General features: G+C 48.6%; 2 protein-coding genes and 1 pseudogene across 6 annotated transcripts in view; 1 reads left to right on the forward strand and 2 right to left on the reverse strand.

The window, feature by feature from the left end:
• Positions 1 to 8,933, forward strand: part of Polh (DNA polymerase eta) — a 34,682-nt gene extending 25,749 nt beyond the window's left edge. The window contains 2 exon segments of one of the 2 annotated variants that reach the window (NM_001108204.1): positions 3,268 to 3,437; positions 6,437 to 8,064. In NM_001108204.1, coding sequence (NP_001101674.1) covers positions 3,268 to 3,437; positions 6,437 to 7,265 — 999 coding nt within the window. In that variant the 3' untranslated portion in view covers positions 7,266 to 8,064. 2 annotated transcript variants of the gene reach the window in all.
• Positions 8,934 to 9,888: 955 nt separating this feature from the next.
• Gtpbp2 (GTP binding protein 2) lies at positions 9,889 to 19,794 on the reverse strand. Of its 4 annotated transcripts, none has more exons than XM_087566613.1 (13): positions 19,618 to 19,794; positions 19,063 to 19,186; positions 15,624 to 15,650; positions 14,771 to 14,955; positions 14,379 to 14,487; positions 14,018 to 14,215; positions 13,555 to 13,729; positions 13,185 to 13,404; positions 12,743 to 12,878; positions 12,541 to 12,599; positions 11,808 to 11,979; positions 11,333 to 11,497; positions 9,889 to 11,102 (listed from the first exon to the last, which is right to left on the reverse strand). In XM_087566613.1, exons 2-13 carry the CDS (start codon positions 19,165 to 19,167, stop codon positions 10,926 to 10,928), a joined length of 1,728 nt encoding a protein of 575 aa, XP_087422739.1. In that variant the 5' UTR covers positions 19,168 to 19,186; positions 19,618 to 19,794; the 3' UTR covers positions 9,889 to 10,925.
• On the reverse strand, positions 22,657 to 23,580 carry Rps2-ps6 (ribosomal protein S2, pseudogene 6; annotated as a pseudogene).

Consider the following 23,931-nt stretch of genomic DNA (forward strand, 5'->3'; position numbering starts at 1 on the left):
TGCTAACATTCCACGTTTTCATCCTAGGAGCACAATTCTGCGTCATGGTAATGATGCTCAACACTTTGAAAAATTTGGCACACTGCTTCCTGTAGCGTCTCATCATTTTATACCCTGCTCTCAGCGTGAGCGAGGGAGACTAACACAGATGATTGAATTAAATATTATTAATAAATCCCAGCATGGGTTTGATACCCACTTCAATAGTTTATGTTCCCAAACGAAAGGCACACAGCTTTTATATTTAATAGGCCTTAGTCAGCAGAATGGCTGGGTGACGACCTAGCTTCCAGTGCTGCTAGAACCTTACCTCCACGTTACCACTTACTGATTCTATGTTCTAACCCAGTTGAGCAGCCCTCTTCTAGGCTGTGCCATCCTGGCTTCTTCACATGGCGGCCATGCCTCTCTGTCCTGCACTCTTCTCAGGCATGGGGTCTCTCCTCTCCTTCACACTCTCCCTGCAGGGCTTCTCTCTCCTTCCTCTTTCTCTTCCTGGTCCCAAGCCCAGGGATCCTAAATCCCGCCTCTGCCTGTCCTCCCCAGCTATTGGCTGTTGGCATCTTTATTTACCAATCAGAACCAACTCGGGTCAGGGTCCCAGAAACTCCTTGCCAACCTTCTTGTGCAAATAGTTTTAGGGAACGTGATTAGCATTCGTAATACAAGCAGCTACATAGGCATCTGAGAGCAGGTGTCTGCAGAGGTGAAGAGAGCTGAGTCAAGGGAGTTGGAAGCCACTTGATGTGGGTGCTGGGAACTGAACTCTGTCCTCTGCAAGATTTCTGTGCACTCTCCCACTGAGGCGGCTCTTGAGCTGAACATAAGCTTTGTTTTCCAATTTGTTTTTCTTCTTTTTTTAAAAAAGATTTTATTTATATGAGTACACTCTGTCTTCAGACACACCAGAAGAGGGCATCAGATGGTTGTGAGCCACCATGTGGTTGCTGGGAATTGAACTCAGGACCTCTGGAAGAGCAGTCTGTGCTCTTAACCTCTGAGCCATCTCTCCAGGCCTTGTTTTTCTTTTTAATGAAGCACAAACATCCCCCTGTGTTTGGGGCATGCTGCTCTTCTCTTTGTCGTTCCAGTTTTATTCTCTATAGTATTTAACACTGACATTTTGATAGCTAGACAAATCACCATGTGGTTTACTGGCCATGTGTACATCTTTTCTGGAGAACTGCTATTTTTTGCCCTTATTCTCTAGTTCTGTGAGCGGCTGGGACAGGAGAGTGGCTGAGGCTGGGAGACTGCTAGTTGGCTAAGGAAAAGCAGCAAGCTGCAGCCCAGGGAGAGGCCCTACCATAGGGAGCAGTTACACGCGCATGAGTATTTTTCTAAATACTCAGTATTTAGCACTGGCTGCTTTTTTAGGGGACCCAGATTCAATTCCCCCACCCACATAGCAGCTCACTCCTGTCTAACTCCAGTTCCAGGGCTTCTGATAGCCTCACACAAACATGCATATAAGATACTTAATGAAAAAAATAAAATAAAAAAGAAATCAAAATGCAAACCTCTACAAATGTCTTATAATCACCCCCACACCCAATTGTGCTCTTAACTCATAACTTTTGGATGTACTTACTAGTATCTTTTGACTTTGAAAAGGAGTCTGTCTTAGGGTTTTCATTGCTGTGAAGAGACACCATGACCAAGGCAGCTCTTATAAAGGACATTTAATCGGGAATGGCTTACAGGCAGAGGTTCAGCCCATTATTATCAAGGTGGGAGCATGGCAGCATCCAGGCAGGCATGGCACTGGAATAGTTGCTGAGAGTTCTACATCTTGATCCGAAGGGAACCAGGAGAGGACTGGCTCTTCTAGGCAGCTAGGAGGAGGGTCTCAAAGCCCACACCCACAATGGCCACACCTCCTACTAATGCCCCTCCCTGAACCAAGCATATTCAAACCAGCACAAACTGACTTTTTACGGGATATACTCTGCCTAATGTTTACTGAGTGTAGCATTCAGATGCTTCTACTTGCCTGGAGTCAGTGCTTGCTGTCTCTAGAGGTATTCTACACTGTCGTCTACAGATGGCTGGGAAAAGTACTACCACAAGAGTCAGCTGTTTTAAGAATAAGAATCTAGGGGGTTGGGGATTTAGCTCAGTGGTAGAGCGCTTGCCTAGCAAGCGTAAGGCCCTGGGTTCGGTCCCCAGCTCTGGGAAAAAAAAAAAAAAAAAAAGAATCTAGGTAGAAGAGTAAGCTCACTGAGAACTGTCAGAATTCTTAACATCCTAGATTTCAGACATTTTCCTGGCTTGTTTTTCAGTGTCATAGTCATTTGTCATGAAAACCATCAAGGAATGTCTCAAATATATTTATTCTATCCTGTCCCCATTACCTGTCAAAATACTTTTAGGTGTCTTTGTTTGCTTCTTAAATAGTAAGCCAGTGGCTCATGGATCTCGGGCTAGCCTCAAGCTTAGCTATCTGTAATTGATGACTTCTCCCTCCTCATGGGCCACCATGCCTGGCTTATATGTTCAAACGCAAGGCTCACATGCTAGGCAAGCACTTTACAGACTAAGTTACATCCCCAGAATATGTTTTAATATTCTGGTAATTCATCACCCAAATTCTATCCTCTTTTTTCTTATGCTGGGGATCAAATCCATGATCTCATATATGCTGCTTTAAAAACAAAACAAAAAACCACTGAGCCATCTCTCCAGCCCCATATATGCTTCTTATAACTAGAAATAGCACAATTTGTTTTGTGATATCCTGTATCAGATTTCTTTTAAAAACAAGGTTTCTCTGTGCAGCCTTGGCTTTGTAGACCGGGCTAGTTTCAAACTCACAGAGATCCACCTGTCTCTGCCTTCTGAGTGTTGGAATTAAAGGTGTGTGTCACCACTGTTTGGCCTGTAGATTTTTATTCAGGAATTTTTACTATAGCCTAGGCTCTATCCCTTATAAGACACTGGACCCAGTGTCTTGTGCTTACATGTATTTAGTATACATTTGTATTTCATATAAATAGGTACTAGAATAAATATTTCCTTTTTGTTTAGGTTTTTTTTTTTTTTTTAAGATCCGATCTTACTATGCAGCCCTGACTTACCTGGAACTTGGTGTGTAGACCAGGGTGACTTTAAACGCAGAGATGCGTCTGCCTCCACCTCCCTCCCCAGTGCTGGGATTAAAGGAGCTGAACGCCATGCCTAGCTTTTTAGCTGAGTTTCCAAATCATTCTATTCCTCTGAACATGCTCTTAGTGGCTACTTCTGGCCTCAATTCTTCTCTCTCCACAGAATGGCAGGGTGGCCACTCAGTTGGTCGTCAGTATTCGTGTTGAAGGAGACAAGCGTCTCAGCAGCCTGCGTCGGTGCTGTGCCCTCACTCGCTATGACGCTCACAAGATGAGCCAGGACGCATTTGCTACTATCAGGAACTGTAACACATCTGGAGTCCAGACTGAGTGGTGAGAAGGGGGCGGGGCGGTACTGGGCAGTGGTGACCCGACCTTTAGTCACACTGCTTGGGAGGCGGCAGATGTAGGCAGATCTCTGTGAGTTCAAGGCCAGCCTGGTCTATAAAGTGAGATGCAGGACAGGCAAGTATGCTCAGAAAACCCTGTGAGGGCAGGGGTCAGCTGCAGGTTGTTTGTTTTGCTTTGTTTTCCCTACATGTGGTGCATTTGGCACCCAAGGGTGCATTAGTAGCCAGAAGACAACATGAAGCAGCACCGTTCCTCGTAGCAGCTTACCGTATTCCGGGAAATGACTGCCTGCGCTTGGGGACTAACACACTTAGAACTTTTTTTTTTAAAGATGTATTCATTTATTACATATAAGTACACTTTAGCTGTCTTCAGACACACCAGAAGAGGGCATCGGATCTCTTTACAGATGGTTGTGAGCCACCATGTGGTTGCTGGGAATTGAACTCAGGACCTCTGGAAGAGTAGTCGGGTGCTCTTAACCACTGAGCCATCTCTCCAGCCCATAAGTAGTTTTTTTTTTTTTTTTTTTTTTAAGATTTATCACTTAGAACTTCTTAAATGACTTGATTCTGTCTGAAGCATCTTTCATGATTTTTATTCAGAAATTTTTCCTATAGCCTAGGCTCTGTGTATCCAACTCATTGTCCTATGCTTAGTAGATGTTTAGTATGTGTTTGTATTTTATCTAAAGAGGCACTAGAATAAAGCCTCAATTTTTGCTTACTAAATTTGTTGTTGGTGTTAAATGTCTTCTTTTAGACCAAGTCTCTCTATGCAGCTAGGCACAGAAGCCATGCTCTCGTCTACTGCCGAGCTGTGCTCTAGCTCCTCTTTATAAGTTCTATATGAGTTTCACCTCTGTTGGGCATGAAGCATGGCCCTGGCATGATGAAGCCATTTTGAATCATGTTTATTCTTCTGTCCTGACATCATCATCATAGATGTTTTTAAGATAGGGACTCCTGGGGTTGGGGATTTAGCTCAGTGGTAGAGCGCTTGCCTAGGAAGCGCAAGGCCCTGGGTTCGGTCCCCAGCTCCGAAAAAAAGAACCAAAAAAAAAAAAAAAAAAAAGATAGGGACTCCTGTATAAAGATAGGGACTCCTGTATTCCAGGCAGTGTAGCCACAGATGTCTCTGTACTTCTGGTCCTCCTGCCTCTGTCTCCCAAGTGCAGAGATCCCAGCCCAGACCATCACTGCCTGGCTTGTGAGTTACTTGGGACCAAACCCACGGCTTTATGCAGAGGAGGCAAGCACCTCCCTCAGCCCTCAGCCTGAGTCAAGGTCCTGAGTTCTATCCCCAGTTCCTCACCCCATCCTCCTCCTATTTTCAAGCCAGTCTTGATGGATCAGAATTCAAAGTCATCCTTGGCTACGTAGCAAGATCTTGTTTCAGAAAACCAAAGGATATTCTAAATTCATCATGTCAGAATATAACCTTGTCACTGAAGATTATAAAAATGCTCAGCTCGGTTGGGGATTTAGCTCAGTGGTAGAGCGCTTGCCTAGCAACCGCAAGGTCCTGGGTTCGGTCCCCAGCTCAAAAAAAAAAAAAAAAAAAATGCTCAGCTCACCTAAAGTACTGCCTTTCTAGATATACTGGCCGTCTACAGAGCTGTTAGCAGTCCACAAACATTGTTACACAGGATCAAGTGATAACCATGTGCTGCATTTACATGGATCCTTATTTGAAAGCCATTACAGGACCACTGGCATTGTCTATGTATAATGTACAAAGTATAAATCCTGAGGAGGACAGTGCCAACATTTTCTTCTGCTGTTTGGGGCAGTGTCTTGCTGTGGAGCTTAGGCTGGCCTTGAACTCATCTTTCCACCTTGGCTCTAGTACTGGATTTCAGGCATGTGTCACCATATTCAACTCACAGTAACTTAAAAACAGCACTTGCTTTTATCTGACTGAAGAACTAACCTGTGTATAAAAGCATGTTTTATATTCTGAAGCTCAGTGCAGAGAAATACATAATGAACTGTTTTTAAAGGTGGGGTGAGGAGAGGGTTTTTTGTTTTGTTTTGTTTATTTCTTTGTTTTTGAGAAGAGTGTCCCTGTGTAGCCACCACTGCCTGAAGTTTCTAAGACTGAGATTTGAAACCAAAATCTTGATAGGAAATTTTAACTTGAAAAATTCCATAATCGTGGATTAAGATTGGAATTTTTTTCACTAATTTTGTGTATACATGTGAAATCTCTGAGTTGGTCTTACAAACCAGATTCGGGCCACCTAGCTTGGTGGCAAGTACCTTCACCCACAGGACCAACTGGCTGGCAAGCTTTTTTATGTAGCTGGGAATGACCTCAAGTGTTGCCTTGAATAACATTTGTGTGGCCCCAAGCTAGGTGTGATGGGCATAGCTTTAGTCCCAGAACTCAGGAGACAAGTTGCTCCACATAGTGCCAGGCTAGCTAGAGTTACACAGTGAGACGCTGTCTCAGAAAACAAAAAACAAACCCAAAGTCTGTTGCCCCATCTCCTAATTACAGCAACCTGTGCTAATGGGTCCTCTCAGTGATCTAGCACTTAGTAGTGAGAGAGAGTGCTGCCCCACCCTAAGCCAGGAACCTGCTAGACACTCAAATTCTGTTATCCCAGTCCACTTACTTTATATTAACATGATACACACTAATGGCTGTGAAACGCTGCAATAAGAACAATTTCCTAGGGGCTGGAGAGATGGCTCAGTGGTTAAGAGCACTGACTGCTCTTCCAGAGGTCCTGAGTTCAATTCCCAGCAACCACATGGTGGCTCCCAACCATCTGTAATGGGATCCGATGCCCTCTTCTGGTGTGTCTGAAGACAGCTACAGTGGACTCACCTAAAATAAATGAAAAGTCTTTAAAAAATTATTAAAAAAAAAAAGAACAATTTCCTTTCATGATAGAACCAGAATTGTAATCTATTAATTGAATCTGAGCTCTTGAAACAATGACAGTAACTTCCTTGTTCTTCCTTTGTACACAGGTCCCCTCCTCTCACAATGCTCTTCCTCTGTGCTACCAAGTTCTCTGCTTCCGCCCCTCCAGCCTGCACGGATATCACTGTATTCCTGAGCAGTGACTCCGGTTGTCAGCCAAAGGTGCCAGCTGCCAGCTCGGGGACCAGGACTCAGGAACCTGGCCCGGCTGCACCCACCTCTAAAGAGGCAGCCACATCCCTAGAGTCTTTTTTTCAAAAGGCTGCCAAGAGGCAGAGAATGAGCGAGACTTCCTTTGTACCTCCTAAGGTGGCCGTGGAGAAGTCATCATCCAAGCCTTCCCTTCTGTTCCAAACCAGCGGAAGCCCAGGAACTAAGTCTTTCTTCAAGCAGAAGAGTCTGCTGCTACAGCACACAGAGCTGAGCAATGCTGCAGCTCCATGCCCTCCACAGGCCAGCTCTGCAGTGCAACCAAGCCGTCTCCCCACAGACCGTGCAGACAGCCGTGCTTCTTGTGAAGAAGTGTGCAAGCCGGTATCCTCTAAAGCAGTTTCTACAGAAGTGAATGTGGCTGGGAACAGTTCTTTAGCTTACAACTCGCAGGAGATGACCCAAAGGGCAGCTGAGGACCAAGTGCTGTGTGAGAAGTGTGACTCCCTGGTCCCAGTATGGGACATGCCAGAGCACCTGGACTACCATTTTGCACTGGAGTTGCAGAAGTCTTTTTTGCAGCCTTGTACTTCAAAACCCCAGGCTGTCCCCGTGTCTCCTCAGGGCAAAAGAAATCCCAAGAGTCCTTTGGCTTCCAGTAATAAACGCCTTAGGCCCCACGGCATGCAGACACTGGAATCATTTTTTAAGCCATTGACACATTAGTGCTGCCCTCGGGCTTGCAGGAGAACTTTACTGTTTTATTTCTAAGAGATGGAACCACGTTGGTTACTCAAGGGAACTATGAAATTTTAATACATTATTTTTTTCTTTTTTCCAATGGGATTCTGATCCTGTTGCTGATCAAAACGTTTTTAATCTTTAGGGAGATACAGTGTCATAAAAGGTATAAGGGACCATGGCAAACTCCCTCAGCTTCGAGCTATCGCACTTTCCTCCCTATAATATTGACTAAGGACTAAACATCATATATTTAGGGGTGTAACGCAAAAGATTGAAACAGAAAAGGGGAAAAATGGGGCTGGACATATGGCTCACTTGTTTAGGACAGCATGTGCGGGGCCCCATGTTCACTTCCCAGTTTAAAGTAAGGACTATCAAGATGGGCAAGTACTAATGGCTGAAGCAACGGATTCAGCAGTCTTCCTCAGCCATGCAGGCCTTGGGATTAAATCTCTTAGGCCTCTCTGATAAATTACATGACTGAATTATGTATGAATCAGGTAGTAGGTTTAATGGGTAGGAAAGTAGCACACACATCTCCCCTACATAAATACAAATCAACTTACTCAGTAATTGGGTCTCTAAGACGAGATTCAGTGGTTAGGAGGAACCATCCTTGCCTTGGATCTTAGTGTGTAGCTTCTTCCTAGATTTATAGTTTCTTAACGGCAAGAACTCCTGCAGTGCATTACATGGAATATGTTCTTGATGTTGTTTGAATGTGTGTAATAAAAAACTATAGATCTACCTGCCCATAGAGACAACAAGAATGTACTCTGAGGGCCTGACTTGAATATTTTACTCCCCTAGATGTTCTATTAATGTAAAGTGCTTACCAGTGTTTTTTCTGACATTTTGGGATGGGTAGGCTAGACTGCTGTCACATCTATGATCCTCCTGTGTGCTGGGATGGTAGGTGCATGCCACCACCGCATGCCACTGTCACAGTCTAGGAGTTGAAAAGTAGTGTTATCAGGTGTTTGGTACATGTTTGTAATCCCAACAGTTTAAAGGGTCGAGAAAGGGAAGTCATTCCGGAGTTAAAATCATCCTTGGTGAGACAGCCTGGCCTGCATGAGGGACACGATTAGTGGTACAGTACTTGCCTAGCATGACTTTGAAAAAGAGAAAAGTAACAAGCCAGATGTGACCATGGTACTCCTAGAATTCTGGAGATGGAGGCAGGCAGATCTGGAATTAAATTCCAGGCCACCTTGGGCAAGACAATGAGACCTTGTCTCCAAAGAGAAGCACTGTAGCAGAAACTCAGGTGTCTTATACACAGATCCTTAGAGATAGGTTGGAGAGTCAGGCAGGGGTGGCTAGTGACCAGGGCGGGCACAGGCAGCAGTGTACCTTGTTTATGGGCAGAGCTGCCCCTATTGCACAGCCTACGGGGCAGTGCTGTAAACAGTGCTGGGAAAGGTGACCTTGCCTTCCTCAATGCTCAATGCCCCTAATAAAAGCTTTACCCACAGGCTTTTTAATAATTAAACCAATGGTATTTTTTGTTTCGCAGGGATGGGGTTTCTCTGTGTCCTGGCTGTCCTAGAACTTGCTTTGTAGACCAGACTGGCCTTGAGTTCACAGAGTTCTGCTTCAAATGACAGAATTAAAAGTGCACCTTTAATAAAGACTGTTTTTTAAAAACTGTGTCAGATATGGTGGCACATATGTACCTGTAATCCTAACTAAAGGAGAAGGCTGAGGTGGGAGGACCACTGTATAGCCAAAAGCCTGTGTAAAAGTACTAAAACTAGGGGTTGGGGATTTAACTCAGTGGTAGAGCGCTTGCTTGGCCCTGGGTTCGTTCCTCAGCTCCGGAAAAAAGGATTAAAAAAAAAAAAAAAGTACTAAAACTAGGGCTGGGGCCATAGCTCAGTTGGTTCCTAAAGTTCAGAAAGGCCTGGGTTTGGCCTTGGTGTGTATGGTATAAAGGCAGACATGATGCCCACAACTGCACCATTGGAGAGCTACATAGGACTGAGCAAAAAGTCATCCTCAATTACATGGCAAGTTTGTGTCCAGCCTGGGCTAGACTCAAAATCAAAAAAGGCTCTGAAGGCCAAATGCTACACAGCCTTGGACCATGTTTCATTTGTTTTGCCAGGATCAGTACTCAGGACAGAGTCCCTACTACTTCTGCACCAGACATTATTAGCCTTAGACCGTATTTGATATGGGACAGTCAGAAAGCCTGGGAATAGAGCTCAGTTGGTGTCTGAGGACGTACAATGCCCTGGACTCCAAAATGTATTATATTCTGAACACAGAAATAGAAAAGACTGAGGCTAAAGTGGCCCTGGGTACCTCAAGAATCTAGGCTCTAAATGAAAAATGAGGAGAGTGTTCTCACTGTTACCACTGACAGGTCCATAACTTGGTTAAGGCCTTTTCACCTTATGCTCTGCTCAAAGAATGATGCAAAACACGTCAGAGCACACACAACACAGAGCCTATGGGAGAGGACAAGAACAGCCAATGAGATAACAGATGGCTTCTATCCCAATTATTCAGAGTTCAGTGGAAGGGTGTCACTTGCTTCTAATCCTGACAAGAATCTAGCCTTGGAGGTTGAGCCTGTGTCTTAAGCATAAGCACACTGTCCAATAAAACATTTTTATTCTGTACAATATATATGTGTATTTAAATATATATACATATATATATATATGCAGAGAATCTTCAACAAATCCCTGAGTTCACGGGAACCCAGGATGCTAACAAAGGTAAGGAGGAGTCCATGCCTAGAACAGGAAATAGGACATCCTTCCCTTTCCTCCTGGTTCCCGGCAACAGAGGGAAGGGGTGGTCACTACAAAATACTAAAACAAGAAAATTTTAGGTTAAGAGCAGGGTTGGGGATGAGGACCCCAGGATGCACAAACTGCATTAGGTCCTGTGGCTACCACACTATTTGATGTAGCACGGAAGCCAGCATAACTGGGGGGGGGGGAGAAACTGACATGCAGCTGGCCTTTGGTGGGCCAAGTCTTAGCCTGGCAACCCCATGCCTGAGCCAGCACCACAAATAGCACCAAGTGGGGCCTATGACAGGAGGGTCTGGGGAAATGGCCCTTGAGAGAAGGAAACGGAGCAGGAATATGCATCAGGATCAACACAGGGTAGGAGCACAGTCGTTCACGGTCTCTGTGCCATCTCTTCAGTCCCTGGGTCCACCGGATGGCTAGGAGCACTGTCTGTTATCCATAGTCAGGTAGAGATAGGTAACTTACGTGGCCTTGAGAAGAGGTATAAAAAAGAAGTGCTGTCAAGGTCCACCCCAGTTGTTGACAATTCCTGAAGTGCAGAGACCACACTGGTGAGTCATGCCCAGTCCTGATGGTGAGCCAAGATGGCTATGTTCTGCTCTCTCCAGTAGACAAGACTGTGCAGCTGCCAGGCTTAATGAACCAACCAGGGGGCACATGGCTGCTGAGCACTGCCTGAAGTGTCTTCTCCCTCAGGCCTGCCCACCCTGGCCACACCAAACTTGACACCTCTCCAGAAGTGTGGCAGGCAGCAGTGGCAGCAGACATTCCTCTCCCTAGCCTATTAACACACAGAGCCGCCAACAGTGGGCAGCATGGCCGGAAGTCACCTTATGTATTGTAGGAACAGCAGTAGAGCTGTTTTGAGGACTCAGAAGCCCATGCTGGCCTGGGCTTCTCCTGCTGCGATGGCTTGTACATCCGTGACATGACCGATGCCCTTGGTAACACCCTCCCGGAACAGCAGTTTGGCGCCCACCTTCAGGTATTCTGGGTGTTTCAGGAAACGGAAACGTACCACTGCCTTCTCCCCTGTCCGCAGCTTGTCCTTCAGGAGAAAAGTGGTCACGGCCCTGGCGAGTGCCTCCCATCCCATTCTGTCAACCTTGACTCTTGACCTGTGAGGCCCCCAGGCGGGCTGCTTCCCACCCTAGGGGAGCTTTGCTCCCTCTATGTGATCAGGGGATCTCAGCAGGTCTGATGTTAGGCTTTCCTCCTGTATGGAGTCAGAATACAGACTTTCCCTGAAGAAAGGGAGCGTGGCTGGGTCCCTCTCACCTTTGCATGGATCTTTTCCACCACTGCTGTCTGACGTACGTTGCCCACGTGTACTGTCACCTGGAATCCCCGCCGGAAAGTGGTGGCATGGAACAGTAGGACTATCTCTGCCTCGAACACGGAGCAAATGGTGGGGTTCATCTCAGGGCTTACCATCACCATGCCCTGGGGAGGAATAGGCCCAGGTTCACGAAGGGCAAACCTCATGTTAGACTCTTTCCAGTCACTCTGTACCCTTTAGAACTCCAGATTCCCTTTTCTTCCACACACCTCCTAAGAAAGGCCTGGGAGAGGAGGGCACTATGGGAATTTAAGGACCTGTGTTTTGACCATCCCAAGCCCTTTCAGTAGTCTATATAACAGGCCTACACTACTGAGGTAGAGACCATGCTTCCTTGAGTTTCTGCATCTTCGCTCAGTAGCCAGTCTTCCAGATGCTTCTTGTGTTCCCTTTCCACCCACTTGTCCACCTCACCTTGCGCAGCAGTGCACGGTCAAAGTCTCCAAGGGCTAGCGTAGCCGCCTGGCCAGCTCGAAGCACACGGCAGGCAGAGCGGTTGCGCTGGATGCTGCAAACTCTCAGCTCCAAGAAGCAGCCGTCATCTGTCGGGCCCACCACCAGCTGGTCCCCCTCACGGCAGATGCCACTGCAGCCCAGACAGCAGGTGGCAGTGTCAGCATAGGTCCCTCTGACTTCTTCGCCAAGGTCACTCAAAACACTCCTGCCCTTCTGGGCTTATGTCCCTTGAATTGGGGCAAAGGAGCCCAAATTCCAGCTTGGAAGTAGGGAGGTGACTGTGTTTTCCAGCCTAGCATTCAGATTCTGAAGGCCAGCAGTAACGGCTGGCAGAGGCATACCTGTGGTTTGGCTAACACCACGTCCCTAAAGGAACAGTTCTACCCTTAGGTTTCACCCTGTGGTTCATTAAGAGTCTCTTCCTCATTTCCCTGCTTTGAGACATCAGCTGAATGCAGTTTCTCCCTACAGCCCCAAGACCCATATGCCCTAGGGGCCTGGAGCAGCAGTATCCATTTCAGCCCTCGTAAGCCAGGAGTGCTGAGCTTCCTCCGGCTCTGAGTGGGAGGCAAACAAGTGCATCTCGTGGATTAGCACAGTTCAACCCCAGGGGCTCCTTCATGCAAGGGGTCTCCAGTAACAAGTGAAACAAGTGAGGGCTGGGCAGACTGGGTAGCAAAGAAGCAGTCACCTGGATAGTGTCCCTCCAACCACGGTCCCCACCTCTGGGACTGTGTAGATCTCATCCACCTAGAGCCAAAGAAAACTGTCAGTGTCCTGCCCCCAGGCTTGCCCCCAACCTTTATAAATGTGCTCAGCCTGTCAGAAGCTGGGCCTACCCACCACGCCCCCACCCTACCCCACCCCCGCCTTCTGTTTGTCGGACCAACCACCTGGAATTCTGTCAGCTGCTGCATGAGTTCCTCCTGCTCTTTGCTGTTGGTGAGTGGCGGCAGGATATTCAGGAAGACTTTAAGAAGGTCCAGACTCTCTCCGGACACACTGGACAGTGTAAATATAGGGGTGACACTGTGGAGAGACAAATGCATGGATGAAACAGTCTTGACGGGAAGCAGTAGCCAGAGGCCCACCCAGGAAAAAGTGAGCAGAGAGCCCCTTTCTGACTGTGAGCAAGCCAGGGAAAATGGACAGCTAATGTCTTGAAGGTTCCAGGCATCAACAAAGCCCAGGTTAGCTCCCTCCCACAATCCCAAACTAAGAAAAGCCAAGAACTAAACTATAGTGGGCCTGGCCCTAGACATGGGGCACTACGCTCCTGGACCCTGAGGTAGCCTTCCCTGTCCACTAAGGCTTTAGGGTGAGAGGCAGGCTCACTTGGGTGACTGGGCAAACTGCTGGGCAGCAGTGACAGCATCATCCTCAGAGGTGACCAGCATGGGGACCTTGTGGCAGCCAGGCTGCTTGAGGACCCGCTCCAGCTGGCGTACTGTCCTCTCCACTGTGGTCTTAGCACACAGGTCCACTTTACTGACCACGATGAAGAAGGGCACTTTCAGGGCCAAGGCCAGCCCCAGATGTTCCCGTGTGGTGCCAGCTGCCTCACAGAAAGGAGGCAGGTGGCAGGAGAGAGAATTTGGGAGGAAGGAAAAGGAAGAGTTGGTGCTGCTCCCAGCTCTGAGGGGGCTCAGGCAGGAGAGTCAGCTCCTCCCTTTGCCCTGCCTGCCCTCTGCTCAGTGTTGCGTACCGATTCCAGTGTTGGCACTGACGAGGAGCAGGGCACAGTCGGGGCAGTAGGAGGTGAGGCCAAAGATGGTGGTGTGCAGGTATTTATGGTGGCCCGCCAGGTCGATGAAGGTGATCATCTTGGAGCTGCTCTCGCAGATCTCTTCTGCAGTCCGTGAGTCGCTGTAATTCACCACCTAGCCCAGGGCCAGGGCGCTCAGTGTCCCTGTGCACCTCCCCAACCCTTCAGGAGTCATCAGGCCCTAGTCTAGTCCTAGGGAGTCCCCATCTTGTAACCTTTAGCCCATTTTCTATTTAACTCCGTGGATTCTCACTTGGCTTTTTAGAGGGAGAGAGGTGTTCACAGTGCCCTCAGGCGGCTCCAAAAGGTCTCCACACCCCGCCCCCGCCTCAGTCCTTCACCTCCACCAGCCCTCAAGAGCCTGGCCCGCTGGGTCCCGCCGAGCCCCGCTGAGCCCATGCACCTCTCCCTTGCTGTTAAAGCCCAGGATCTCAAAGCTGATGCTGGAGGTTCGTCCAGACTGAATCTCATGCAGGTGGCGGAAAAGGTTGAGTCGGGCCCGGCCCCGCCCGTTGTCTAGCTCTCCTTGGGTCAGGACTCCAAGCAAGGTTGACTTCCCGGAGTCCACATTCCCTAGGACGGCCACACGGAGATCGAGGAACTGGGAAGGAATTGGCAGAGGTGAGGTCTCCAGCACTTTGCCTCGCACTGGAGGTGGAAGGTGCCGATGCCCCCTGAAGAGCCCTCAGGACCCCAGGACAGTGAAAAGCTAACAGCAGAGCCTTCAATGGGAGTGAGGGCTCCAGGTGTCTTCCTGTGCTCACCTGTTGGTTGTCGGGGACCTTTCGGACAAGCACCTCCGTGATCTTCCGGGGCATGTCGCTGTCATAATCCACCTCTCGCTCCCGAAGAACAGTGATGTCTGCCCCAACCCTGTCACAGAGAAGCCACAGCTGCCATATTTCACATGACTAGCTCTGGACCACAGAGCTCCTGACAACCTGCTCTACTTCATACCACCTTGCAATCTACGCTTCCCCGGCCCCACCCCTTCTGCTGCCATCACTGCTTTTGAAACAAGCATCTTCAATCAAGGGGAGTGGGGAGCCCAGGCACAGTGGGGAGAGGAGAGCAATGACTGGACTCCTTTTGGACCTGGCTGGCTAGGTATGCATGAGCCCTCCCTAAGGCTGGGGGAGGGGAGGAGGAAGCATACTTCTCTGCCATCCGGTGCAGGGTCTTGAGGGAAGCCCGCATCTCCTCCTCAGCCAGCCCCACCAGCAGCCCATTGTCCTCTACCCCAATCTGGTAGACAGCCTCACCGCGTCCCTCCTGGAGCCGCCACTTCATTTGCGTCACCAAGTGCTCAAAGCGGTACTGAGATGGGTTCACCAGCTTCAGCTTAGGACAGATGTGGTACCATGAGACGAAGAAATCAGGGTTGTTCCTCCCAAACCTCAGATGTGGTCCCTTCCTGTCCTGCTATGATAACCAGCAACTGTGTCCACTTACAACCCTTGCCCTCCGTGGCATGAAGAGTTGGCTCAGTCATTAGTTAGGAATGCATAGTGCTCTCACAGAGGACCCAAGTTCGGTTCCCAGCACTCAGGTCAGACAGCTGACAACTTCCTTAAGAGTCAGCTTCAGGGAAATCGGACACCCTACTCTGGCCTCTAAAGGGACCTGTACTCAAAAGCACATACTTAAAAATTAAGTTTTATCCTGGCAGTGGGAGGTACATGTCTTTAATCCCAGCACTTGGGAGGCAGAGGCAGGTGGATCTCTGTGAATTTGAGGCCAACCTGGTCTAAGGAGTGAGTTCCAAGACAGTCAAGACTACAGGGAAAGCCTGTCTATCACCACCACCCCAATTAAAAATCTTAAACCAACCAACCCTTCCCCCAGTCACACTAGCAGCGATTCTTTCCCGACACAGAGGCTTCAGAGAGCTCCCCATGATACCACGCAGCATGAAGCTGCATCGTGAAGTTGGAGGGACGTAAGAGAAATCACCTCACACTGACAGGGCAGCTACTCCATTCCCTTCTCCTCCCCAACGCAAGACTCACTTTGTATTCGATGTTTCCATCTTCAGCCTGAAAAGAAACAGGACGCAGTTACCATACCTGTCCACACCCAATCCCTACTTCCCTGCAATTCCCAAGGACCTCGGACATTTAAAGCAGGTGTATGTGTGGCACCTGCTAGTGCTGAATCTGCCCAGAGGCAGTGGAAGACAGAGCCTACTAAGCTCCAGTGTGGCCTCTGAGGAAAGGCCGGTAAAGGCACAGCAAACCACCCATTTATCTAAGAACAGAATCCCAAATCTTAGCATTGTCCTTCCTAGACACAAGACCACCTCTCTGCCCCTACCCTCCAACAGCCTAAAGCATCTGCTTGGTCTGGGCTTTTGGTTTTGGTTTCTTTTTCTGTATCCAGATTGTTGAGGCCTTTCTTTTCTTCTTCTTTTTTTTTTTCTGGAGCTGGGGACCGAACCCAGGGCCTTGCGCTTCCTAGGCAAGCGCTCTACCACTGAGCTAAATCCCCAACCCCTGTTGAGGCCTTTCTTTTGACACCCATCCGGCACACAGGACTTCCTTCTTGCCCCTCCCCCTCAGCTGATGCCATCAAGTGTAAGAGGGCTACAGTGACTCTGGAACAGAGCCAGAGCATGAACTCAGCACTGGTCACTACAAACGCCCTGTAAGATAAGAGGCCCAGGTAAGAGAGGAGCAGCACTCCAAAGCTGGGAGTTACCCAAACAAACCAGGAAACTTAAGGGACAGACTCCACAAAGTGGCTTTTATCCTCTTCTCATGCCTCAGTTGAGGTGAAACCAGGAAACCATCATATAACCTCTTCGCGCAGAAGCCACCGTTTGGGCCGTGCGCCACACACACCTGCCCTGCACCATCCTCCACCCCCTGGACAAAAGGTTATGAGATTAATTAATGTAACAGTAGTCTGCCTGCGTTTCCTCCTCTCTGGCCATTTTATTTTCCTCTTGGTTATCATGAGGTTTTAAAGTCCTCATAAGTGTCCTTATCCATAATGTCAACCGCACCAGGGAACCTGTGGGAGCTCTTTTTCCATCAACATAGAAACCTTTTTACTCTTTTGCTGGAGGTGAATATTAGGATAGCTGACTCTAAAGATGGTAGAATCAGGATCTAGGCCAATGGTTCTCAAAGTGTGGTTCTAGGACCGCAACATTAGGTTGTAAGAAATGCCAAATTATCACCTCACCTGCTGATCGGAATTCTATAAACAGGAACAACAACCTGTACCGCTGTGGTACATAGAAGTCAATCACTGACTGAAGCCCTTCCCACCTTGGGTTCTTCATCTTTGTTTTCCGAAACAAAGTTTCTCTCTCTGTAGCCCTGGCTGTCCTGTAATTTGCTTCTTAGACCAGGCTGGCCTTGAACTCAGAGATCCCCCTGCCTCTGACTGCCAAGTGATGGGATTTAAAGGCAAGCCCACTACCGCACAACTGGGTTCTACTATTTTAAGAGGAAGGAAAGTAGTCTTCTCTACCTTAAGGACTCTCAAGAGTGGGTTCATGGGGACTCTGTCTGCACAGGACAAGGAAAGGGCAGAGGGCTATGTCTAACTGATCTCTGGTTTTGTGTGTGGGTACTGAAGGGTAGGAAAGGAACACATTGCTCTTGTCCCAGCTACTCCCCTTCTCCCTGTGGATCAAGTTTAGAAAAGCGTTGGTTACTCTGCCCTCTTTTCCCAGTACAGTGTTCCTTCCCCACTACCAGCATAAGTAAGGGTTCAGACATCCTCGGCTCTTCCCAGGGGGAAAGGATCCCCCGTTCCCACTTATCCAAAGGTGATGGAGGTGAAAGGGGCAGTCCCTCCCCGAGGTCCTGACACTGAAAAAGATCGTCCAGCCTTGACGTTCCCGCTTTGTAAGGGTCCTGGAACAGGAAGAGGGGTTCTCTTTCCCAGTCCTTCCTCCCTGGTGTCTTGACACCGGAAAGGGGGATTAATTGTCTCTCTCCCGCCTCCTTGGGAGTCTTGGGGACCGGAAGGAGTAGTTCCCCACGGCTCAGACACTTTTCAGGTGCTCACCTCTGGGGGCAGGTACGGAGGGTTGTTGGCTTTACCTCCTCTGTTCCTTCCGTTCTTCTTCTTCCCCTTTGGGCCCCCGCAACTGCTGCTACCGCCAGCCCCCCGAGCTTTGAGGTTTCCGCCCATGGCCGGGCCTCCTCCGGGTCGGCAGCAGCCGCCGAACAGTTCCGATACTCGCGAGTCCATCCGCCGCTGCCACCAGCCCCCCGCCCGACCCCTCCCCCCCGCCACTGCCACCGCCCCTACAGCCACCGCCGCGTCGGGCCAGCCGGAGGAGAGCGGGGTGTGGCCCAGTGCAGGCCACGCCCCTGCCTCCCTGGCCCTCCTAGTCGCGTCAGAACAAGCCGCAGGGCATCAAGGGATACCGAGTCCGCGGCTATGATATTTAATGCTAAAGAATGCGAGTTTGAACTACAATTCCCAAGAGTCATCGCTATGCGAGAGCAACAGGTGGCTTCGGGGGCGTAGGCAGCACGCGCGCCTTGAGCGCAAAGACTAAAGGGAGTTGTAGTCTTCATCCAATTTCCCGTACTGCCAGCGGTTTCTTTTCTAGGGGCAGTAGGAAAACCCTGTGGCCTGAGATTAGGGCCAGTCACCGGAGATGAAGGGCTTATATCAGAATTAAACTGGGTTTGACCTCTCGGCGCTGATCAACAACAAGTTAAAATTCGGGGCGGTTGGACCTGACGGACTGCTGGCTCCACCTCTGCCTCAGTTTCTTCCCCGACGGCTGAGTGCTGTCGAGTGAGTCAGGGCAAAAGCTAGGGCGGAGGCAGATGGTAGTTATAGCATAATTAGAGCTGTTATTGTGACGATGATTATATCACCCCTGCACCATAGTCAGTGCTTTATTACTTGACTGGCACAATCCGGGGTTTGGTTTTAGCAGCCCCAGGCACCGCGGTGGCCTGACACGTGTCCAGAACCCATAAACCAGCTGGCTGCCTTAAGGTTTGGAAGATGCCTACAGCAAGTATCTCTCCTCCCCTTTGTTTTGAAGTTTAGCCAATCCCGAAAAACAGAGTTCGGTTTTAAACTTGCCCGGAGGAGGGGCCTGGCCCCTACTTGGGGCGGAGCTGGGTTCCAGTTACGTCAACCACCAGGGGGCGGGGAAAGTGGCCAGGAATAGAAACTAGGGCCCCAGGGAATTGCTGATTCGTCTTTCTAGCCTTCTTGTCTTTCTAGTCTCCTGTCTCTTAGAACTCGCGAAGCGCAGTAACAGTGTTCAGGGCACCAAAGGCGGAGAGTGGAGAAGCAGAATTGCTGGGCGAAGAGTCAGGACGCCAGGGTTCAAATCTCAGCTCCGTGGCTATCTTATGACTCACACACTCACCTCTCTTCACAAACAAGGTGAAGAAATAAAACAGCCTTTGCCTCCAGACTTTTAAAGTTTTCCTCAGTAAGGTAGGAACACCAATACTGTCTTACCTCTGGTGTACTCTGCAGGCATTCAGACCTGGTTGAGTCCATAACTTCTTCACAGTTCCACATTGAAGGAGACGAGTCTATTGAGCATGCAGTTGCTGTCCACATTGGATAATTTCCACACCAGCTATACAGCAAAAGAACCAAACCCTGAAAAGCCTTGCAAGTCAGCCATTTACCTGGGGCTCGGGTGAAGGAAAGCAGGTGTCTTTTCTGAATGCTACCCTGTGTGACTGAGGACAGCTCCAGGCCAGGATTGCCAGGAGAGAAAGTTTTTAGAGTCGGAGACTAGAGAACTCAGTGAGACACCTCAAAGGATGGGAATAGAAAAGAAGAGACACCCCCACCCCCACCCACACCCACGCTTTATCACCACAAACAGCCCTGCCTTCTCAGCAGCCAGAAACTACTGCACTCCACCGATAACTATTTTTAAACTATCCACAGATCTTCCAGCGGTCACACACAATGCCATCCCACCCAATTCGCCTTAATGGATGCCTCCCTTTAAGAAGGGGTGGGGCACGATAGAACCCATTCTTGAACAACCTGGCCTACCTACAGGTACACGTGGTGAGGGCTGGCAGAGGAGCGAAGTCACAGGATGCCTGCCAGGAGACCGGGGACCTGGGGAATGGCGGTGGTATAGGTGACTAGTTTCTTAGACAGGTTGTTTACAAGGTGGCTGCCTATAGGATGTTTATATAGTGTGCTTATATACACATCACATGCAAATAGTTTTCCTGGCTTGTAGTGAGTCACTTGCTTTTGCATCTGGTGCCTTTGTATGAATATGCATTTTGTGATGTCACCTTCGTGTGCTCTGACTTAGAGCAGCCTCCCCTCTGCTTTCTTGGCTGCCTGCCATCCTTAAGCCAACCTCAGTATTTTTTTTTTTTTTAGAAGATTTAGAGAATTTTTACGCTTGGGACTAGCGAGATGGTTCAGTGGTTAAGAGCTCTTGCTGCTCTTCCAGAGGCCCTGAGTTCAGGTCCCAGCACCTAGGTTGGGTGACTTTTCCTTGCTTGTAATTCCAGCTCCGGGGAAACCGGCACCCTCTTCTGCCCTCCGAGAACACCACACTTAGGCCCACAATTCCAATTGCAAACATACACGTAGTATGAAATATATATACATATATATATATAAATTTACATTTAATCTATGTGCATGTGTGTAAACTATGATGTACATGTGGAGGTCAGAGGGTAATGTGCAGAAATTTATAATTTATCCTGACTTGAATTTGGGTCACCAGACTTGGCAGCAAATGCCTTTACCCTCTAAGCCACCTTCCTGGCCCTGATTTTTGGTTTGGTTTTGTTTCATTTTGTTTTATTTATACTGAACAACTGATACCAGAGCCTCCATGCTCGACATGCACAGACTCTCCCACTGGGCTGTTCTGCTAGCTTCCTGCGGTGATTTTCAGGTGGGTTTGGCGTTTGTTTGTGATAGGGTTTCTCTGTGTAGCCCAAGCTGTCCTGGAACTCACTCTGTAGACTGGGCTGACCCCAAACTCAGAGATCCACCTGCCCCTGCATCCTGGGTGCTGGGATTAAAGGTGTGCACCACCACCGCCCAGCTGATTTTCAGATGTATTTCACACTTACTTCAATTCACTCGAAACAGTCCTTTTGTAGTGTGTGATAAACACTAAGTTTATTTCTTTTTTTAAAAAATCATTCATTTTATGCATATGAGTACACTGTAGCTGTCTTCAGACACACCAGAAGAGGGCATCAGATTCCATTACAGATGGTTGTGAGCCTCTATGTGGTTGTCGGGATTTGAACTCAGGACCTCTGGAAGAGCAGTCAGTGCTCTTCACCGCTGAGCCATCTCTCCAGCCCACTAAGTTTATTATAAACTCTTCCCTCTTTCTGTTTCTCAGGCATTCTTCTGTACATCCATATCTCCTGCCCTGTTCTATACTTTTTGAGACAGAGTCTTGCTAAGTTATCCATGTTGGCCTTGAACTTGTGATCCACCTGCCTCAGCCTTCCAGCTAGCTGGGATTACAGGCCTTCACCGTCAGACCTGGGTTTGTCTTGTGTTATTTACTTGGAAAAGCTGCCGCTGTCATATATTAAGGTTTACATATATAGCAACCCTTTTTTTTTTTTTTTTTTTGGTTCTTTTTTTTCGGAGCTGGGGACCGAACCCAGGGCCTTGCGCTTCCTAGGCAAGCGCTCTACCACTGAGCTAAATCCCCAACCCCGCAACCCGTTTTTAACTTTTAATTTTTTTTTATTGTAGTGTCAATTTCTCACACAGTGCTTGGACCAAGACTCTCATGTGTTCCAGGCAAGCATTGAACCACTCTAGTTCAGCACTACACTATTTTTCCCCCTTTGACTTTTAGAGATAAGGTTCTTTATGTGGCCCTGGCTGTCCTGGAACTTGATCTGTAGACCAAGCTGTCCTCAAACTCAGAGCTCTGGCTACTTCTGCATCCCAACTGCTGGCATTAATGATGCATGACACTGTGCCTAGCTTCACAGTACTTTTAGTTGCGTATGTATGAGGACGGGTTGTGCACATGAGTACAGTGTCCTCGGAGGCTAACAGAGCATGCCCAATCCCCTGGGGGCTGATTGTGAGCCACTGGGAATGGGTGGTGGGAATTGAACCTGGGACCTCTACATGAGCAGTATGTACTCTTTTTTTTTTTTTTTTTTTTTTTTTTTTTTGGAACTGGGGACAGAACCCAGGGCCTTGCGCTTGCTAGACAAGTGCTCTACCACTAAGCTAAATCCCCAACCCCGAGCAGTATGTACTCTTAACTAGTGAACCACCTCTCCAGCCACCGACCATGGAATTAATTGTCCTGTTACAATACGTCTTGACCTATGGTCCCTACTTCCTGAAACACACTCTAGTCTTGATCTCTATGACCTGGTTCTTGTCTCTCTTTCTTTATACATGTCTCAGACTTCCTCGGTAGCCTACATTGGTTCTCTTTCCCATGAATCCACAAACACTAATGTCTTCAGGGTCCAGCCCACTGTTTTGTATACCCTCCCTAGGCCATCTAATCCCCGTCCATACCGACGAGCCCTTTACAGCTGCCTCTATTCTAAATAGTACTTCTAATAGATCCAAGAAACAGTAAACTCTCCCCATGAGAAGCTGAACTTGTCTTTCCTCCTTACTTCCCCATATGCCTACATCTCATACGTTGTCAATCCTTGGCTGATACAGCTGATCCTATGGGTGCTTGTGGTGGTTTGTATCTGCTCGGCCCAGGGAGTGGCACCATTAGGAGGTGTGACCCTGTTGGAGTAGGTGTGTCACTGTGGGCGTGGGCTTTAAGACCCTCATCCTAGCTGTCTGGAAGTCAGTGTTCTACTAGCAGCCTTCAGATGAAGATGTAAAACTCTCAGCTCCTCTTACATCATGCTTGCCTGCTTCCTGACTTGATGAAAATAGACCGAACCTCTGAATCTGTAAGCCAGCCCCAATTAAATGTTATCCTTATAAGAGCTGCCTTGGTCATGGTGTCTGTTCACAGCAGGAAAACCCTAATACAGCTCTAAAGTCAGAAACCTGATTGCCTTTCCCTCTCTTTCTGTTTTTCTTTTTCTTTTTTTTTTAAACAGACTTAATTCATTTATTTTTCTTGTATAAAAACCCTTATGTGGTAGCCACAGCTGGAGCCTGGGTCCTCTGAACAGAGACTCTGGTGTGGGTTTTCACAAGATGGTCAGTGAATTCCTGATAAGGAGACTTGGTGAACACAGTCTCTTTCCAGAGGTCAGGGGTCAGGTAGCTGTAGGTCTTGGAGATGGCATCAAAGGTGGCCTTGGCAAAGTTGCCCAGGGTGGCAGTGCAGCCCCTGGCTGAAGTGTAGCAGTCATCTATACCGGCCATCATCAGTAGCTTCTTGGGCACAGGAGCAGAGACAATGCCAGTGCCTCTGGGGGCAGGGATGAGACGAACCAGCACAGAGCCACATCGGCCTGTCACCTTGCATGGCACAGTGTGGGGCTTGCCAATCTTGTTCCCCCAGTAGCCTCTCTGCACTGGGACGATCGAAAGCTTGGCCAGGATGATGGCCCCTCGGATGGCAGTGGCTACCTCCTTGGAGCACTTAACACCAAGACCAACGTGGCCATTGTAGTCCCCAATAGCGACAAAGGCCTTGAACCTGGTCCGCTGGCCAGCCCGAGTCTGCTTCTGCACTGGCATGATTTTCAGAACTTCATCCTTTAGAGATGCACCCAGGAAAAAGTCAATAATCTCAGACTCCTTAATGGGCAGGGAGAACAGGTAGATCTCCTCCAAGGACTTGATCTTCATGTCCTTAACCAGGCGGCCCAGCTTAGTGACGGGGATCCACTCCTTGTCTTCAGCTTTACCTCCACGAGCCCCCCCGGCCTCGACCACGGCCACGACCGCGGCCCCTAAGGCCGCTGCCGAATCCTCCGCGGAAGCCGCCGCGGCCTCCTAATCCTGGGCCCCCGGGTCCTCCGGGCCCTCCTGCTGCACCGGCGTCATCTGCCATTTGGTGTTTTCCCGAAGAAGAAGAAGCTCTGTTTTTCTTTTTTTTTCTTTCTGTCTTTTTCTTCCTTCCTTCCTTCCTTCCTTCCTTTCTTCTTTCCTTCCTTCCTTTCTTCCTTCCTTCCTTTCTTCCTTCCTTCCTTCCTTCCTTCCTTCCTTTCTTCCTTCCTTCCCTTCTGAAACTCTGGGGACTGTGAGCTGATCCCTGAAACCCACATAAGACAGGATCTCCGTATGTATTACAGGCTTGCCTTAGCACCTCCACCCCCACTGTTTCTGCCTCCTAAGTGCTGGCCACTGCCCAGCTCTGCTTGTCTTTTTTTTTTTTTTTAATATTTATTTATTTATTATATATGAGTACACTGTACC

The sequence above is a fragment of the Rattus norvegicus genome, chromosome 9, assembly GCF_021556685.1.
Source record: "Rattus norvegicus strain SHRSP/BbbUtx chromosome 9, alternate assembly SHRSP_T2T, whole genome shotgun sequence".
Taxonomy (NCBI): domain Eukaryota; kingdom Metazoa; phylum Chordata; class Mammalia; order Rodentia; family Muridae; genus Rattus; species Rattus norvegicus.